The sequence below is a fragment of the Homalodisca vitripennis genome, unplaced genomic scaffold (assembly GCF_021130785.1).
Source record: "Homalodisca vitripennis isolate AUS2020 unplaced genomic scaffold, UT_GWSS_2.1 ScUCBcl_2;HRSCAF=254, whole genome shotgun sequence".
NCBI classification, from domain to species: Eukaryota; Metazoa; Arthropoda; class Insecta; order Hemiptera; family Cicadellidae; genus Homalodisca; species Homalodisca vitripennis.
Window position 1 is genome coordinate 286,077 of NW_025776200.1, and position 21,766 is coordinate 307,842.

At 35.7% G+C, this 21,766-nt stretch overlaps 1 protein-coding gene across 1 annotated transcript; it reads left to right on the forward strand.

Annotated features, from left to right (window-relative positions):
• The first annotated feature begins 18,406 nt into the window (after positions 1-18,406).
• On the forward strand, positions 18,407-19,921 carry LOC124370309. Its single transcript, XM_046828597.1, has one exon. The coding sequence runs from the start codon at positions 18,407-18,409 to the stop codon at positions 19,919-19,921; it is 1,515 nt and encodes a 504-aa protein (XP_046684553.1).
• The last annotated feature ends 1,845 nt before the right edge of the window (positions 19,922-21,766 follow it).

Below are 21,766 nucleotides of genomic sequence, written 5' to 3' on the forward strand. Positions count from 1 at the left end.
AATTACATGCGTGAAGTGACCGCGAGTCACTTGGTACAAAACCCTATTGTAATTGGCGGACCTGGCCTGACGGTTGAAATTGACGAAAGTTTATTTGCTCGCCGGAAAAATAACGTCGGTCGTGTTATTCCAGAACAGTGGGTTTTCGGTGGAATCTGTAGAGAAACTAAAGAATGTTTCTTGGTTGCCGTCGAAAATAGATCAGCCACACAATTAATTCCAATAATTAAAAACTACATTCGAAGTGGAACGACAATCATTTCAGACGAATGGAAATCATATAAACAATTGTACAAACACGGTTATGAACATTTTACTGTTACTCATAAATACAATTTTGTTGATCCGGAGACAGGTGCTCACACACAAACGGTTGAAAGTAACTGGCGGCTTGCAAAACATCGGAATAAAGTTCAGTGCGGTACGCGGCGCTCTATGATTGACTCATATTTGTGTGAATTTTTGTGGCGTCGCCGAAATCGTGATAAAGACTTATTTGAACAAATTATTAGTGATATTGTCGCCTACTGGCCTCCAGAATAAAGGTATGTGGTATTTGTTTTATTACAAAGACATAGAAATAATTTTTAGAAATTGCTGACACATAACGGAAAAGATCCGGATAATGTAATATAGTAGATAGTATATGTAATATGTTTCCAGTAGGAGATGACAATATAAGGATATTACAATATTGTTTATCAGTAAGAATATGTTTAGGATTTTTACAAAGTATTTGTGTATTATTATAACTTGTGAGTGTATAATCTAATAGAGTTAACTTGTATTGAACAATATGTTATGTGAAATGGACACGTTAAACATTATATTCAAAACGTATAGAGGTTACATGTATAAAATTTAAAAATATTTAAAACTTTAGTACTGTTCTTAGTAATAGTAACTTTAGTAATATATATATTCATTGATATTTGTATTAATTGTAATTTGTGTAATTGATTTATATGTACATTGTAATTTGTGTAATCATTTAATATTCATTGTAATTTGTGTAGCTGATTTATATATTCATTGATATTTGTATTAATTGTAATTTGTGTAATTGATTTATATGTACACTGTAATTTGTGTAAACATTTAATACATTGTAATTTGTGTAATATGATTGTAAGCTTTGCTTTGATATTTTACTTTCTTTTAAATGAATACTTTTAAACAAAATTATCAAGAAATTTAAATAATAGCTTAATTGGACAAAAATTTAAAAGATTTAATTGGAGGAGAAATATAACAAATATGTGATCAATTTGTATTTGGGGGTTGTGTAACAGGTCAAATTACGACATTTGAATATTCGCGGGGAATTGGCAGACTGTGACGTCAATAAATCGGCAGACTGTGACGTCAGTGAATCACATGTTGTCGGAATTGAAATTTAACTAATAACGAAGAAATTTATTGAACTTTATACGGGAAAAGATTTGATTAATTAAAATGAAGTAAACATAACCAAAATTCGTGTTTTACAAAAACATTAAATAGAATTACGCAGAAAAGCCAATTTTGGTATGAATGACTTGTATATTGATGACGTCATAAAGCACATGTTGCTAAAAAATTTAAATAAAAAGCTTTGAAAAAATAATAAAAAGAAAATAGAAATACTTAAATTGATTAATTATAGTAAACGTGATAAATTTCGACAATTATAAAAAAAGAATCAAATTAAATTTATTCGTGAAGACGCTGATTTGAACGAGAGAAGGGATTAATTGATTAATTATAGTAAACGTGATAAATTTCGACAATTATAAAAAAAGAATCAAATTAAATTTATTCGTGAAGACGCTGATTTGAACGAGAGAAGGGATGAGTATTGTTTTGAGTCGGTATCCGTCGTTTTATACGGAGATTCGTTCTTCTTTCACCAGACTCGAAGCAAGGAGGTTGTGTTAATTCTCCTGGGATAGTAATGATCTGTTGTACAGTGTATTGAAATTTAATCAAGGATGGGATATTGTTTTAGACTTTTAAATTATTAAAGCATTGCAAGGTGAGTGAAATTGGTAATATGTGTAGAGAGTGTGACATTTAATAAATTAATCTCGTGGTCACTTGGTTTGACTTTCTTTGAATATCCCTTTTATAAAAAGTGTGGAGTGATATTAAATTTTGTAATCATTACTTAACATATTTTGGAACCCTGACATACACACAGACTTGTCTCTGGTGATAACACCAGAGACGTTCAAATTAAATAAGTTTTGAGTAATACCGAGGGAATACAGCTAGCATTGGGCAAGATGGCGACCGATACCATGATGAGCAACATGGTACAACAACGTGCCACTGGTGACAAAGGGCGTACAACTACATGATGAGTCAATAACTCTAAAGAACTGACTTTCAGGCAAATTATCGCAACCAACGTGGAGGTGACACACAGCAAATTGGCGTTATAACCGGGGGACACTCATCAAAAAGGCGCAGCAACGAGGGGCCTTCATCAAATTGGCACCAGAACGTGGGGCTCACGTCAAATTTACATTCATCAGGATCTCAAACAAAAACTTGATTACAACGGATCGGTAACTTCAACAAATAGATTATTAAAGGCATGTTGGTTTCAGGTATAAGAAAACCAATGATGGTAGAAAGTTTTTATTGGAACGAAATGATATTGTAGCGGCTCGTTAAAAAATTTTGAGAACTATGCAAGAGCTTAGAGAATATGGTGATTGTAGTCCCATATATTACCTCGATGAAACATGGGTTAATGAAAACCATACTCGAAAATACATATGGCAGGATACGACTGAGTCTGGTGGACTAAAGGTTCCTCTCGGCAAAGTTAGAAGATTAATAATTTGTCATGTCGGTTCGGCAAAAGATGGGTTTTTGCAAGAATGTAAGTGGGTTTTTCGGTCTAAGACATCATCCAGTTCGGCCTATCACGATGAAATGAACGCTGAATCGTTTAGAAAATGGTTTAAAAAATTGCTATGCATTTTGGAAGAAGGCTCGATCATCGTTATGGACAATGCTCCATACCATTAAGTACTCGCCGAGGAAATTTCCAAATTCATCGTGAAGAAAGGAAGAGATTCAAAATTGGCTGTCTCGAAAAAACATACAATACTGTATGAAAGAAACGAAACCAGAACTTATAATGAGGGTTCTCCCATATAAAACCCAACAAAAAACTTATGAACTCGACGTATTAGCCAATGAAATGGGACATACAGTTGTCAGGCTCCCTCCTTATCACTGCCAGTACAATCCCATTGAAATGGTATGGGCTCAAGTGAAGGGAGAGGTAGCACGTAATAATAAGACATTTAAAATAACCGACGTTGAGAAACTTGTTCATGATGCTCTGGACAAAGTGACTAAAGAAGACTAGCAATCAAGAGTTCAGCACGCAGAAGCCTTGCAGCAAGCTGATTTTGAAAAGGAATGTATCCGCACAAGTGTTGTAGAGCAAATAATTATAAACTTAGCAGACAATTTTGACACGAGTAGCAGTGAGGCAGAAAGTGAAAATGAAGAAGACTCCGAGGTTTTGGCTACGATATTGCCGCCTGAGAGCGAATAAATAATATACAAGTGCAAAGGTAAGAATATTATTACGTCAATCATGCTTTTTAACGTATTTCATTTTAAAACAGTAGGCCCTAAAAGTTATTTAGTGGAAAATTTGATTATTTCATAATTTAAAAATATAATTGTTCGATAATTTTTAACATTGATTATATTGTTATATTTTTTAATTATTTTTAATCAAGCAACACGACATGCAGTTTGCAATATAAGCAAAATGTATATTAATTTTGTGTGTGTTTAGTAATCGTTTAAAATCACTGATAAGATTGTTGTATCGTATGGAAATAAGGAAGTACTTTACTCTGACTAACTGACGGGACGATTTGTTTGTTTTAAATCGATAGTTAGTTTGTAATAACATTAATAAACTATACAAGTAATTTAAATATAATATAGCAAACTGTCAACGCATTTTAAATATTGTTTTTCAATTATACTGATAAGTTTTAAATGTTCAGTATCAGTGTTAGTTGTGACAGCGCAGCGGTTTTGTCAGCCACAATGCGCCAGCCGTGCCGGGCGGCAGCGGCAGTTGTGTGGCAACGTCGCGCAGGCCAGTCCATTCTATTGATCGCCGCCAACTGCACTCTCTGGTGGTTCCTTGTATAGAAATGTGTGTCTGGCAAAACGCAAAATGCGAATGAGTTGCTGCATGGGGTGGTCTGGTCCAAATGCCCTAAAACTTCTTTTTCCTCCAGAAAAAGGTTAGAAATTGGAGTTTGTGAGGCTGTTTGCCAATACAACACTGGAGTTTATAAAAGTGTTCATGATATACAGTCAACTGGAGGCATCAGTCCTGGCTCAGATATGTCAAAGGTAGCCAAGCGTTTCGACCGACACCGTCTTCGAATCGCTAAATATCGTAAAGACATGAAGTATTCAGAGTATAAAAGAAAAGTTAGACAAGCCCAAATGCGAGAGGAAGAGAGAAGAAAAGAAATTGAGGGACCTACCTATGGAGCTGGGGAGTTTTAAATAATGCATGTTTAGCAATGTAAGTGCAGTATTCATGTTAGTATATGTACGTTAGGCCTAATTTACAATAATTTTCGTTGTGTCACAATTACATCTTTCCTTTGTTTGAACAAATAAAATTTTATAACCACCTGAAAGTGTTGCTAATACTTTTATTTATTCCCCATAAAAGTGCAACAATAAAAAAAGTCCATATAAAGTAATATGTTTGACTATAACACTCTAGTAAGTCATAAAACCGAGGTAAATTTTCAACGCGCGATTCCCGAAAATCGAATTTTTGGCTGTTATTAATTTTTAAATTGATATAACTCAAAAACTATTTGTACCACATCATTCAAATTTTTACCAAGGGTTTAGGGTATTGTAATCTACACATTTAGGTAGAATTATACATGTATGGTCATAAGAAAAAAAATATGATTTTTTATAAATGTCAAATCAAATTTTTAAACCTAAAATATTTTTTAAAATGACACCACAGATTTGTTTATTGAGATAAAGTTATAATTCTACCTAAATATTTCAAGGCAGTTGTAAGCTACAAAATGATAGTTTATTTGTCAAAATCTAATCAGTATAACTGGAGTTATATTAAATCTTGGTAGTTACCTAAAAATTTTACAAAAAAATTATATGTAATATATGTATATAAAATTTTTTTTATTTCCTATTTGTATATTCTTATACCCCAGAAACACACATGCAAAGTTTCAAAGGCCTAGTGATAACCTTATTAAAGTTAGTAATTTCAGTGCCATATCCCCTTAACGAATATAATTTTAGTTCTTTTCACTATACTCCTTGGTGTTTTGAAGGTAACTATTAATAACAGTAAAATGTACCATATTCAAATTATTGTTATTAGGCCTATGTATATATATTTTCAATAATACACTCGTGGTTTCAGTAAAAATCCTTTACAATGTTTTGATTTCTGACTCAGTTACTTATAAAATAACAATTCTCAAAACAACGATCACTATTAATTGATCGCTTCGATAAATGTGTTCACATGTTTCCGCTGCGAACCACCCACCCCTACCTAGAAGCGGTTGATGTGAACGATGATCGAGTCAGACAGAACAACTTGGCAACACTGCAGCCGACCGGTCCCGAAGAGCCCCGAACCTCGGCCATCGCTGCCGGGTCTCAATACCCTTCTGTCTTTAAATTCGACTTTAAAATGTTTTTGGAGACTCAAATGCAAAATGAGGAATTTCTCAGCTTGGATTCCTTAGAAAACGACTATGTCAAGACAAACAAAGGCATTCGAGGAATGCAGTGGCTTCGGTTTACAAAGTCAGATCCTTTCACATTGTTGTACAAAACGACATTCAATAGGACATGCCATTTTCCGAGTACAACATGAAACCTGAAGTTTAAACCTGGGCGAAGATCACAACACCTTGCGTCAGAGCTACAATCCAAACCAAATGTTCCAGGAATCAAGCCAAACAAGTATAAGGACTTCAAGGACTTGCTAACTGCTAACATTTATTCCCCTATGTCATCATGCTTTCTATAATGACCTACCAGTCCGTTCAGGCCAACAGCTCCGTAGACAGACAGAGCCTAATGATGATGGTGATAATGTAGAAAAAGAAGACCTCATTTTGGACAGTGATTCAGACTAAAATACTGGGGCCTATTTATTTTAACTGTAATTGTTTTCAATAATGGCTAAGTTTAGACATTTTCTTACTTTTTAATCAGTTTTAAAATAATAACTTGTTGCTCATTTTGTTCAATTTTCTCTTATTACCTCTTTTCCTTTGGAAGCCAAGGGGTACTAGTGATACCTCTTATCATTTTCACAATATTACAGGCTGTTGTTTTTTTTTTTAGTTTTTTTGGTATATTGTTAATAGTTTGGGAATAAACTCTAGAATAACATAAATATTAATTTTAACATAACAAAATATTCATGAAATGGATCAAAGTGTTTTAACTTTGACATGCCATATCTCAAGACTTTGAAAATGTCACTCGTACCCCTTAGCTTCTCACCCCCTCAAATATTTTGATTATAAAGGGAAATTGGTTGAATCCAGGCAATTCATAAATTTCAGATGCAACTGTATAAAAAAAATGTCATAAGCTTGTCTCAGAAGATTTAAGAAAATCTGAATTGAAAAATTCTGGAACCTGGGAGACTATAACTCTCAAAATATGTTTATTGCAGTTTGTCGTGAACAGTTCATAGAAACTTTTAGAATTTCTACTAAGAGGGTTAACATAGCTCTGTGTAAATTAAGATCTGATGACCTTGGTGATCGGCGTGGAAAAGAACAGGGAGGTAAAAACAAGATTAGTGATGTTAGAATAGAAGAAGTCAAAACTCAAATCAATAAAATACCAAAGTATGTTTCTCACTACAAACGAGCAGAAAACAACAATAAATTCCCTTCCTTCAGAAATGACATTACAAAAAATGTTTGATTTATACATCGAAGAAAAAATTGAAAGAAATGGCGGAGAGCATTTGAAAAATAAATGGAAAAATGGAAGTGAAAAAGAAAAAAGGAATATTGAGGCAAATGTAGACGCTGTAAACTTTTCATCACACAGACGGATCTTTTTGAAATATTTTAACTTTGAAATTTAAAGCATTAAAAAGTGACACATGCAATACATGTGACAATTTTTCTGCAAGAATTCAATCTGCTACACCTTCTGAAAAGAATGAAATAGAAGATGCTCAAAATAAACATATAGCTCTGTGGAAAGAAGCAAGAGAAAAAATGAAAGAATATGGTGAAGAAGCAAAAAGAAATAAAGAATTTGAATGTTTAACGTTCGACTTAGAAAAAAATTTACCCCTACCGAGGATCCCTACCAACCTCATATTTTACAAAAGGCAATTATGGGTGTATAATGCAGAAGTTCATTCTTTCAAAAACAACACTGGAGACTGTTATGTTTGGACTGAGGGAGAAGCGGGGAGGGGAGCACAAGAAATTGGCTCTTGCTTAATAAAACACATAGAGTCCCAACTTGGGAATGGCATCAAACATTTAGTTCTTTGGAGTGATTCATGTGGAGGGCAGAATAGGAATATAAAAATTGTTCTTATTATGAAATCATGTTTGGAAAGTCATCCCTCACTTGAAATTATAAAGCTAAAATATTTAATACCAGGACATAGCTTTCTCCCAAATGACTCTGATTTCTCTGACATAGAGTCAGCATTAAAGCATGTTCAAAGACTGTATCTCTCTGACGATTATGTCCAAGTTATGAGAAGCTGCAGTAAGAAAAAACCATTTTCCTGTAACCAGAGTGGTTCCAAATGACTTCAAAGCAACATCAGTATTGGAAAAGAAAATTGTTAATAGGAAGCAAACAGATGAAGAAAGTCATAAAAAGATTAATTGGCTGAAAATAAGGGAAATATATATTTTTTTAAAGAAGAACCACTAAAACTGTTTTGTCTGAAAGATTTTTACTCTGAATATGACAAAATTGACTTGGAAAAAAAGCAAAGAAAGGGAGACCAAATAGTGGAAATGTCAGTTTTAAGCAGTCCCTGCAAACCTCTTTGGATTCATGGAAAGGAGATTTCTGTCCCAAAATTAAAGGATATAAAATCAATTCTACACCTCATCCCAAACGATGCTAAGGCCTTTTATCAGTCTTTAATTGGAAGCAGGGCAGTAGAGGATGATATTGATGGGTTCAGTGCTCCTCTGGATTTTGATGTTGAAGAAAACAACTAGCCAACCTAATCTGACACTTTTTTCCGTTTGTGTAATATATTAAATAAACTTCTGAAATTTGACTAATAAGCTAGAGTTTTTAATCTGTACCTTGTTGGTTCCTTTGTTATAAAAATTCAATGTTTCCAATTTCAGAGGACAGAACCAACTACTTGGTTCCTTTCTGCTTAATGGTGATGTACTTTTATTTCCAATAGCAAAATAGATCCAGACCTATCAAAATTGTTATATTACAGTACATTTTTTGGTGTAAGCACATTAATTCTTCATTAAAAAAAATTCAAAAATAACATTATCAGATTAGTATAAAATACAATAGTTTTGAATGAAAGTATGATTTATGGCAAGACTCTAACTTTGAAGGCTCCTAACACGACATTTTAGTTTTATGTGTTGGTTCCTTTTTGCTTAATGCCGCTCAATTAATTGTAGTTGTTTACCATGAATCTCTACTTTTAAACTTTAACAACTGTATACCTATCACATGATATCTAACAATATTTTATGTCAAAACATCATATAATACACAACAGAATATTAATCTGTTACACTATAGTTGTTTACTGTGAATCTCAACTTTTAGGCATAATCCACTATATACACACACAACATGTAAACAATAAGTGATCTCAAATGGTAACCATTAACCAAAGTATATTCTCGCTTGATATCTAAACAATAAGTGATGTCAATATTGGAAATGATACATAACAAAATATTAATCATTTGTTTATGCTAATCATAGTTGTTAACTATGGATCTCAACTTGTAAGCATTAACCAATGTATACTCTCGCATGATATCTAAACAATAAGTGATGTCAATATTGGAAATGATACATAACAAAATATTAATCATTTGTTTATGCTAATCATAGTTGTTAACTATGGATCTCAACTTGTAAGCATAAACCACTTTAAACTCACATACGATATCTAATCAATAAGTGAATTAATTACTCTTTTGTCTCATGCACTACTAGAAGGCTGTACAGAAGTACAATTAGGACATCTATAGATACTAAATATTTATTCATAAAATCTGAAGTTTAATAAAAATATCAATCACTAAATTTTCTTCTTTTTAATTGAAAATGGGGTGGGTGTTGAGGAGTGATGAGTTTTACTTTTGTAAAATATTTTCAACAGACTATATTCCTTAAATGCCCGTGGGCAAATATACTGCTGGTAAATTTCGTAATTTCAAAAAGGAAAAATTCTTTAGACTTTAAAAATAAAAATATTTTATAAAATTGTTATGAGTAATGATTGACCGCGGTAGACCATGTGCTTCACATTTTCCTGTTTGGACAAAAGTTTGTCACGACAGGTTCGTGGCTCTGGAGTTTGGTTTGCTTGTACGAATTTAAAGTTGAAATTAAAAAAAAAATTTTTAAGGTTGAAAATCGTAAATCGAGTAATTAATTAATCCATATCTCACAACTAAAAATTTACCGCATGTAAGACAACCGAACATTAAAATGCAATATTATTCAAATATTGTCACATTAATAGTGCAGAGTAATATTATAAAATTATCAACATATATTATTTTTCATATACACAAACATCAACCTTATTTCCATTTCCTTGATGTAACTAGTGTGCTATTTCCTTTACATTCCACCTTGCCAAAAATCAATACAGTTAATAACAACCAACTTTCAAAAAGTTAAATCAATCTAGATAGGTTTAGGGTACAAATTTTAGGATCACGTAGGAAATTTATTTTATATATAACAAAGCGAGTGCATCTTGGTTTTGCAATGATTAATATTCAGAAAGAAACATTAAATCGGTCAACAAAAATATTCAGAAAGAAACATTAAATCGGTCAACAAAAATTATCAGAATGAAGATCTGTCAACACCTCATACCATAATAATAATAAACCGGTTCTTGGACCATCACTAACTCATCTAGAATACCAAAACAAGAAGAATAACATCACCATCCATCATATATAATACCTTCATTACAACAGCCTCACAAGTGCGGTGAACTGAGTAGCCGCACGAGTGACATTGAATATACCATCAACACAGTGTACTGGACAGATTTGATACATGTCTATGGTGCCAACTCCTTTTTTTTTATTATCTACAACCGCATCTTCAGTAAAAGAATCAACAGCTGCATCAGTTAAAATAGTGTGAGGAATGGGAAACAGGCAAGAATTAAGTTCGACAGCTCAAGACAATTCTGAAATTAATACATTGAGTCAACAACCACAAACACCAAGTATAATCAAGCCAAATGCAACAACCACAATGCACAAGTATTTAGCCATAGATCAAATAGCTTAGTAGGTTCAATAGTTTAATAATAATACAATATTAAAAAAACCAAATCCATACCTAACCAAACCTTAAGTGCATACTAGTGAAACTCCTAACCCTACTTCAATTAGACAGACATAATACACGTGTCCATTCGTGCGGGATACTCCCTTCCTCTCTCGATAGAGGGGGGAGGGTGTGCTGACAAACTTGCCACACACGCCAAAATTGCCAACCTTACTCTGCACTGCTGTGTCGGAACCTTAAACGCGAGTGTCGCTGAGATTGCTGTCAGGTACGTGCCCCCCAAGGGACTCCGGTCTGCAGCTGTGACCGTGCGGACTGCTGATCTGAGAGTACAGGCGGGCCGACTGGTGCGCTACCTCACGCGGCACTATAATATTAACCCTCCAAGTGATAGCGGCTCGGACCGAGCCGTTAGGGAACCCGTCTGAATCGATAACGGCTCGGTCCGAGCCATTCGTGAAAAACGACGTAAAATTATAACTAGTATCGGAATCCAGCTATATTTTATACTAAACAGTTTAGAAAGAGTTCCTTTACTTGATACTCTATATCGTATATTTTCAAGTACATATAAATAATAGTATTACGTCATTCACCATCAGCTGATTCACGGCGTCTCTCATTCGCGTGTCTGAGACACTACGTCGTTCGGCAGTGTTGTTATTGTTGTTGGTTATGTCGTTTCATGGTTATATTAGTGGGTTTAGTTGTTTTATTTAGTTTGTATGTTGGTTATTGTTCGTAAATATGAGTGAACTAAGCCGTTCAAGTCAAATACGAGCTTGTCTACTTGATATTTCAAGTGATGAATCTGACGTAGACAATGGACGTAACAGTGATGTAGGCACGGATTTGGAAGATTTGCCAGCTTCTGATTTATCTCCATCATTGCTAGATCATTCTTCAGGTAGTGGGGAAGAGTACGATCCTAATTTGGATCAAAATCAGTTTAGTGCCTCAGACAATAATATTCAAGTAAATAATCAACCTACTTCGAGTATTGGTAGGCCTCAGACTAACTTGGCTCAAACCTCAGCGCACAATTTATCTGATGTCTCTGACAATGAAAGTGATTACAGTGTTCAATCTGCACAACAAAACCCTCAACCTGCCATATGGGTTATGGTTTTTCCCCCAGGACCTGAAGTTAATTTAGGAAACCAATTTCGCGTCAGAATGACAGGGGTAAAAAATTTGCCTGAAGAAAATAGCACCCCATTGAAATATTTTTATTTGTTTTTTTCTGAATTCATATGGTCTATGATGACAAGGGAGACAAACTTGTATGCACAAGACAAAATTACGAATAAGAGAAACTCTGGTACAATTTCTCGGTTCAGTAGGCTGACAAAATGGGTTGAGGTCACCAAAACAGAAATGAAACGATACATTGCCATCATAATAAATATGGGCCTAAGCTATAAGAATAATTACAAACATTACTGGTCGACTCGGAAATCTCAAAAAAGTCCTTTTTATTCAGAAACAATGGGTATAAACAGATTTGAGGCAATAAGATCAAATTTTCACCTTAGTTCACTGAAACGAATTCCTAAGGGTCAGCCTGGACACGATCCTTGGTATAAAATAAGGCATTTTTATGACCATTTGAATGCTTGTTTCAAAATGTATTTCGTACCTGGGCAAAACATTTCCATAGACGAATCTATGGTTGGAATGAAGAACAGGTGTTCTTTCATTCAGTATATGCCGAATAAGCGGCATGCTCGCTTCGGAATTAAAAAGTTTGAATTATGTGACAGCGAAACGAGCTATGTTCTTCATTCAGAGATGTATAGTGGGAAAGGGTTTTTAGAGGATAATCAAGTCCAAGCTCCATTCACTCAGAAAGTGGTGATGCATCTTTTGACAGTGTGTAACCTACTAAATAAAGGATACCATTTGTACACTGATAATTTTTATACGAAGGTGCCACTTGCAGAACAACTAATTCAAAACCAAACTTATATGACTGGGACTATAAATAAAAACTCCAAAGGTTTATCAAAACATCTTGTCACACAAAAATTGGAACCTCTACAATCTGTTTATTACAGAAAGGATAAGATTCTGCTTGTAGGCTATAAGCAGAAGAAGACACGTAAACCAGTATACCTTTTATCAACAGCATTTCCTGCCAACGATAAAATTATCAGAAGCACGAAAAGTGGGATTGAGGCTCTAAAGCCAGAACTAATAAATGAGTACAATTTGTCTATGGGTGGTGTTGATGTCAAGGACAAATCAATTTATCACACAACATCAACACGCCCAACAAAGAAATACTGGAAAAAACTTTTTGAAAATTTTCTAGATATGGCTTTGCTCAATGCCTAGAGGAAGGTTGCCTAAATCGTACCGCCTCCTAAATCGTACCACCGCGATTTTAACAAGAAATAGAACTACTACAGCACTCTTGCAGCGCTAGCAGGAAGTAGCCATTACTAGAAAATGTGAGACAAAGTTCAGTCTGTGTGCAGTTGATCTCTACGTTTTTGTGAACGATTCCTTGCTTTGGAGCAAGTTGATGGTGTTTTGGAACCTTTTTCATAAGAGATTAATGACTGTCAAGGTACGTACTAATAAAAGCCAGCAGTAGTTCGTATAAATAGCACTAATATAGAGTATTTTGATATACCAGTTTACGTTGCCATGTGTGTTTGAGGTTAGTAATAAGGTTATGTTTGCCGCGAGACCAAGTTGCCTAAATCGTACCTCTAATGGTATCCCAAATCGTACCGGTACGATTTGGGAGCCCATTACATTCCATGTTTCATATTTGCGATTTGTTGTATGTAAATAACTATGGATTGCTTAAATTAATTTGTTTCTTAGTAAGTAAAACAAGTTAACACAATATTAAAGCGTAACACAATTTATTATTGTGTTTCAGAATGGCAAAAAGAAAGTATGGAGCGTGGGATGAAGAGGATATGGAAAGAGCCATAGCTGCTTACAGAAACGGAGATATGGGATTTAATCAATGTTGCGGACAGTATGGAATCCCGAAACCAACAATTAAGCGCCATTTAGGCAACAAAAATGTTAACGCTAACGAGGGTAAAAAAGCGATGGGGCGTCAAACTACACTACCTCCCGATGTAGAGCAACAGCTTGTTGACCATATAAAAAAACTAGAGGCGTGTTTTTTTGGACTGACGATAACAGACGTTCGTAGGCTTGCATTTCAAATCGCCGAAAGAAGAGGTATCTCCCACGTATTTAATGCGGAAAAACAAATCGCTGGTAAGAAGTGGTATTACAACTTCATGAAACGTCATAAGGACATCTCTCTTCGTGAACATCAGGCAACATCATTGGCTAGAGCAAAAGGATTTTCTAAAGAAAACGTCAATGAATTCTTTGAAGTTTTGAAAACAACTGCCGATGAAAATAATATTGATGCTACTACTCTTTTCAACGTTGACGAGACAGGCGTAAGTCTGTTCAAAATAAATGTCAGTGGTGGTAGCTGAAAAGGGGAAGCGTGCTGTGGGTACAATATCTAGTGCAGAAAGAGGAGTCAATACAACTGTTGTGTGATGTTCAAGTGCAGCAGGGATGTATGTTCCACCCCTTATTATTTTCAAAAGAATGAGAATGTGTGACGATTTGAAGGTAGGAGCTCCACCTGGAAGTGTGGTTAATATATCATAGAATGGATGGATAAACTCTGAGTTGTTTGTTAAGTGGCTTCGTCACTTCATTGCCACTGTAAAGCCAAGCAAAGAGAGAAAAGTTCTTCTCCTTCTTGATGGCCACACGACACATTCTAAGAACTTAGAGGCACTGGAAATCGCTCGAGATGCTGGAGTCAGTTACCAGGACACACAACACAATGGCTACAGCCATTAGACAGGTCCTTCTTCAAACCATTTAAGGGCTACTTCACTCAAGCCGTAGATAAATGGTTGCGAACAAACCCTGGCTTAAGAGTCACTCAATACCAGATCTCACAGTTAGTGAAAGACGCATATTGTAAGGCTGCGACAATTGAGAATTCTTGCAATGGATTCAAATGTAGTGGTGTGTGGCCCATTGACCCGTCCATCTTCACAGAGTCAGACTTTTTGCCAGCAGAATGCCTCAACTCAACTTTGGATCAAAATAAAGATAAAGATGAATATTCAGATCAAGAGCAAACAGGGCAAACTTCCTTGGATGAGAATAAGCTCCTTAATGTTGAAGTAACCACACCGACCGGCTTAACTGGAAAACTTAATGTTTCTATTGAAAATTTCTATTGATGTCTTGCTAATTATAGAGGAACCAGTGGAGGGATGGAAATAAATGGTGTTGTCAAAATATATGAGCGCTCTGACAAAGGTAATATTCCTACACGTTATGTGAATTACTTAGGCGACGGAGACAGTAAAGACTTTGAGGTTGTAAACAATAGTAAACCGTATGGACCTGATATTACAATACAGAAACTTGAATGTATTGGACATATCCAGAAACGTATGGGTGGTAGGCTCCGAAGACTGAAGAAAAAGTACAAGGGTGTAACATTACCCGATGGCAAGCCTTTATCAGGAAAAGGAAGGTTGACTGATAATATAATAACAGAGCTACAAACTTATTATGGAACAGCCATTAGACAGAACTGTGATGATGTAGATAAGATGAAACAAGCAGTATGGGTTACTTTTTTTCATAAGTTGTCTACTGCAGACAAACCTCAGCACGGCCTATGCCCAGCAGGCACAACTTCGTGGTGTAAGTATAATCGAAGTAAAGAATTGAATGTTGAACCACCATTACCAAAGAACAATATACCATCTACAATCATGGAAGTAATCAAGCCCATCTATCAAGACTTAGCTAATCCTACCTTGCTAAAAAAATGTGTCCATGGAAAAACACAAAATCAGAATGAATCATTCAATAATATGATTTGGACGCGAGTTTCAAAAAATAATTTTGTTGGATTAGAAACATTGAAAAATGGAGTGTATGATGCTGTTATATGTTATAATGAGGGAGTTTTAGGAAAGGCAAAAGTTATGGAAAAGGTATGTGGAAAATCTGGTGCAAACTGTATTGTGGGACTAAAACGTCAAGATTTGAAACGGGTCTACGAAGCTGAACAGGCTATGAAAGAAATTGAAAAAAGGGCTCGTGCGGCAAGACTAAATGTAAAAAGAAGACTTCAAGACAATGAACAAGTATCCGATGATCCAGACTATGGATATGGTGCTCATTAGTGGATATAAGTGCGATTATTGTGAGTTATAATCAATAATTTTTTTTTATTTTTGAATTTCCGAAAGTTGTGTATTTTATTACTTAGGTACCAATATTTCCTAAAGTATTTATTGGTTTTTTATGAAACTTTCACAAGTTATTTATAGTATTATTAGCAACAATAATAAGCTTTTTCTAGAAGATTTGAATAAATATGAAGTTTTTATAAGAGTTTTCAATTTAATTGTATTGATTTATTTATTTGATATAAAATACATGACATTAAAAAAAACCCATGCTACCAAAACTATTTATATTCCTTATTATTATTTTTAAAGAACTATACGACATCAGGTTAAAATTTCATGAGGTTTTATGCATTAGTTGCTGAGAAAAGTGTACCACAATATGTGTAATTTAACATGGGCGAGATAGGCACTGACAGGTCCCCTTAATAGGGGTCATAGCTAATCTAAATGTTTTTAAAGCTAATCTTCTTTTAGCTACTGCATGAGAGCATTCCTGAGTCCACCAAGCTTTGGGTTTAAATGTAGTTTTTTTCATTATGGGTTTTATATCAGGAATATTTTCCTCTACAGCCTGGTAAATAATTTCATATAGATTTTCTATGTTATGATTTAATTCATGTATTTCCAGTTTACTAATTTTCTCTTTTACGTGTTTAGTATACCCTTTCCAATTGGCTTGTTTATAAGTTTTCATGTTTGGACAATTAGACTGTTGATTTTTTAAATAAACTATAGGCCTATTGGGGTTATTATTATAATGCTCTTGAAATTGAATGTAAATGGGAAAATGGTCGCTTCCCATAGGGTCATTTCCTACTTTCCAGGTTAGCAGTTGTGCATATAGTTCTGGAGTTATAAAAGTTAAATCAAGGATAGATTGCCTTTTAAACATGTTGTTTACTGTTGTATAATTGTGATCATTAATTAAAATAAAATTGGAATCATTATAGACCTTAAAAATTGAATTGCCCCTTCTGTCGGCTTTAGTACAATTCCAGAAAGGATGATGCGCGTTGAAGTCTCTACCAATTAGAGTATGTCCACTATCTTTAGAAAATAATTCGTTGTACCAGAATGCTGGATTTATATGTCTATTGGTGCAATATATGTTATATAGTTTAATAGGAGAACTTAAATTATTAATACTTATAGCTAACAATTGTAATATATGATTGTTATATTCTCTAATAATCTTAAAACTTATACTACTATGTATAATAAAGGCTACTCCTCCATAAGAGTCGTTCCCATCTAGCCTGATTAGTTTATAATTATTGTCAGTTAGCCTATCATTTGCCTGTAACCAGGTTTCTTGTATAAGCGCTATATGAATTTCATTTTGTATTAATGTATTAATTACCTCTGGCCACTTAGACTTAAGTGACCGAGCATTCCACTGAATAATATTGATCATAATTTTAACTTATTTTTATTTGTTTTTAAGGTTTGTTTTACCAACTAGCTGTAACGGTCGATTATTGCTTCTATTATTAGGTTTGGCTATTGTTCCTACTGATTGTTTATTGGTTTCAAGGGTGTATTTAAAACACTCTCTTATTATATCATCCACTTTTTTTGTTTAAAATTTTTTCTTCCTGGATTCGGTTGAGCAACTCATCAACTTTGCTGCGTAATAAAATTTTTTGTTGTTCCCTATCATTAATCAGGGTTTGATCTGGTAATGAAAGTTTACTTTCAACACTTAGACTTGATTGGCACGATTCCGTTTCTAGATTTCGTATGTTATGGTTAGATTTATTTTTATTTATATAAGTATGTTTTGGTTTATTACCATATCTATCTCTATTATTAGGCCTATTACCATATATTTCTGGACTAATATTGGATTTGTCATCATTATCACTTACCTGTGACATAAGTGGAAGGTAGGGGAGACCGGGGGAATCGCGCCACACTGTGCAATGCCGCCACCCCTTGTATTTCACCAGTGGTTGTGTGTGGAGGGGGGCTGTGAGTGTTGAACTCTAGCGGGAAACACTGCAATCAGTAGTACAAACGCTTATGGCCGTGCGGTGTGTTGGTGTAACGTAATAATAACAAATACGGTTTTTAGTGAGAGTCATCTAATTTTGAGTCTTTTGAAGCTAAGAGGTAAGTGACTGTTATCCTTAAGTTAGATAAATCAGTTATATCTAGTTGAAAAGAGAAACTATTTGGCCATGTTTTCACGTTGTTAGTTGGGAAGTTAGACTATCTACCTTCCCTTAAACAAGCAATCTACGCCATTTTGTCTTACTGGGGTTATGCCGCCACATCACTCCGGGGTTGTGCCGCCATCCTTGTGTGGGTGGCGGCATAACCCCGTAAAATCAAAATTTCTTATATTGGCCCTACAATTTATTTGTTTTCTTTCTAGATGCCACGTATCCGGAAAAGAATAACTGAAAAGGCTAAATGAACCGAAGAAACGTTAAAACAAGCTGTCCGGCTGGTTTCAGAGGGAAAATCAGTAAAAAGTGTAGCTGTACAGTTTGCCATTCCAAGGTCAACGTAACGGGACAGACTAAAATCAGAAAAAAACGTGCGAGCCTTGTATGGGAAGAAAACCTGTGTTTAACAAAGAGCAGGAAAATGAGTTAACAGCCAGAGTAATCGATTTAGCTAACATGTTCTACGGGATAACCATAACAGACTTGCGACGGTTGGCGTTTACTGTGGCAGAAGAGCTAAAAATTAGCCACAACTTTAATAAGGAAACCCAGATGGCTGGTGAGGATTGGGTTGCAGGATTTCGGAAAAGAAATCCTCAGATCAGTTTGCGGAAACCATCTGCTACAAGTCTTAGCCGAGTAATAGGGTTCAACAAACCGGAAGTAGACTTATTTTTTAAGAACCTCGAAAATCTAATAGACAAACACAAATTTCCAGCCAGTCGAGTCTTCAACATGGACGAAACTGGGATTTCATCCGTTCAGAAGCCTGGCCACATTCTAGCACCAAAGGGCCAGAAACAAGTTGGTGGAGTAACTAGTTGGGAAAGAGGACGAAACGTCACCGTAGTCTGTGCCTTCAGTGCATCTGGCCAGTATGTACCCCCGATGTTTATTTTTCCATGGAAAAGAATGACGCCTCTTCTTGAACGCGGTGGACCACCCGGTTCGATTTATGGTTGCCCTCACAACGGCTGGTCTAATGAGGATCTGTTTTTGGACTGGTTGCAACATTTTAAATCCGTTTGCAAGCCAACTGAAGACGAACCGGTTCTCTTGGTTCTGGACAACCATGGGAGCCATATTTCCGTGGACAGCTACACATTCTGCCGCAAGAATCACATTCACATTCTGTCGATACCTCCTCACACATCACACAAGATCCAGCCACTAGATGTGTCCTTTTATGCTCCGCTGAAAAGCGCTTTCAAAAAGAAGTGTGACAAGTTTATGAGGGCTAATGTTTATCAGAAAATCACACCCTACGACATTGCTCACATTTTCAACCAAGCTTATATGAATGTGGCGACCATAGAAAAAGCCATATCAGGCTTTGAAAGCACAGGTATTCATCCAGTAAATCGAGACAAGTTTAAAGAAGAAGATTTCGTGTCTGAATGGCGTTTAAGAGCACCTGTCATTGAGGACCCAGATGGCGAGGAAAATCTTGAAGAAGAATCTCAAACCAAGCTTAACAACAATCTATCTCAGACTCCTGTGAACAACGAATCTAATATAGACCAAAACCAAGTCTCTGAAGAGCCAACAGTTGCTATCAATAAGCAGGATGGTTACATAGGGCTGCCAGGACCATCGGAAATGTCAAAGAAAATCACTTTAGAACCAACCTCTAACTGCAGTGGAAGTATTACAGCAGTTATAAATAAGTTTTCACCACTCCCGGCTTTTGCAGCTGACCAGATAAAAGGAAATTCTAGGCGGAAAGGCCAGTCATCAATCTTGACATCAACTCCAATGAAAGCAACTCTAGAAGAAGCTTTAGAAAAAAGGAAACAGAAAGATTTGAAAAAATTTAATTCTGCCAAATGGGCAGCAGCAAAACTATTGACAAGCAAGTTAGACATAGGTCTTTCGCCTAAAAAGAGACCACGTATTAAGAAAGAAGGGACAAGAAAACCTGGAAGGAAAACTAACGCAAAACGTGGCACCTGTAGACGTCAAAGACTTTAGTAGTAGTAAATTGTAGGTTCTAGGACAGAATGTTATCTCTCTGCGGGGGGTCCTTATCAGTGATAACCTCTGACCTTTTCCGCATTCCTATGATAAACACGCGCTAGATAACCCCGACCCCAATTAAAAATCAATTAGATAAGGCTTATCAAAGATAACCTTCGACTTTTTCCGGTTTGGCACGCGCCAGATAACCTTGAGCTCAATTAAAAAGCATTTTGATACGTCTTATCGGAGATTAGCACGCGCCACTATTGTTTACGTTTCGTATCGCGGTCTACTGACCTCAGGTTCACGGACGTCGATATTATTGTTTTAGACTTACATTTTCTGAAGAAAAATTGAAGTTCTAACAGTGTGGAGAAAAAAAAATGAAAACATCATCATGTCCCACCGGGAAAGACGACAACAACCGAGTGGATTTAAGAACGCGCATTCCGAATCGAATTGTAAAAATTGATAATAGTGATTTCCTCAGTGTTTTAAAAATGAAGTTCATTGAAATAATTGTATGGTACTTGATGTAAAGAGTAACTCTGATTCTATTTTTTTTTTTTTTTTTTTTTTTTTTTTTTTTTTTTTATTAGGGCCATTAAAACACAAGAGGTTATCAATGGCCTCTAGATTCAAGACAACAGCTCATGTTGTGGCGGTTGTCATTTGTTCGGTAGTACGTATAAGGTCGTCGTGAGAACATTAAATAAAATAGTTTAAGTCTAAGCAATAACAAAGTATATATACTATATACTAAATAACAATGCAACAAACTCAACAATCAATGTTATTGTCAGAGTGGCTGTAAATGGGCCACTATGACAACAATTAAAAACGAAATAATAGGGAAATAGATACTGAATAATATTTTATACAAAACAAGAACATGGTGGAGCATGGCTGTAGGTGGGCCATCCTGATTTCTAATAGCTTAGGATCTAGGCAACAAGAGTAATAAATCTATTAAATACTAAATAAACAAGCATAATAACCTGGGAACAAAACAACGTAGGTATCAAAAGTATGGAGGAATAAATAATTAAAATTAGATCTTGCTTACTAGGGAGGATTCTGTTAAAAAGGCGAAGAGCCTCCTCACAACAGTTTCGTCATCACCTAGCACATCCCTTAACGAAGCTGGCAGATTGATAGCTCGACGGCACCTTGAGTAGCAAGGACAGTCGACCAGCACATGCTTCACTGTAATAACAGTGTCGCATGTGGCGCAAATCGGTGGGTCCCCTCGATTCATAAGGAAGCCGTGAGAGAGCAAGTGTGTGGCCAAGACGAAGGCGACACAACACCACCTCCTCACGCCGACTCCGGCGATGAGCTGTACCCCAAGGTCTTGTGCAGTCTTTGATGATTCTTAGCTTGTTGTTGTAGACCGCCTGCCATTCGGAACTCCACATAGCTTTTTAACTTGGCTTTCACCACAGGAGTGATGTCTGATGTCACCATCCGTAAGGTGAATGGTTGGAGCTCCAAAGCTTCCTTTGCTCCTCTGTCTGCCAGCTCGTTGCCATGGATGCCTACGTGTCGGGAAAACCCAGACAAAAATAACAACCACTCCCTCCGACTGTAGCTTGTGTAGTGAGGACCAGATACTTCGAAACCAAGATGTTCTTAGAGTACATGTCGCCAATTGCTTGCAGACTACTAAGGAGAGTCACTGCAGATTACCAAACTTTACCAGTTCTTAGACCACGTAATGTTCAGGGTCTTCTGTATAGCTGTCAGTTCAGCCGTGTAAACAGAGGAGTCGCTGGGGAGTCGGAAACCCGTTATCGTCTACCCGCAGTAACAAAAGCGCAACCTGTCCTCGGACCATCCTTTGATCCATCTGTGTAT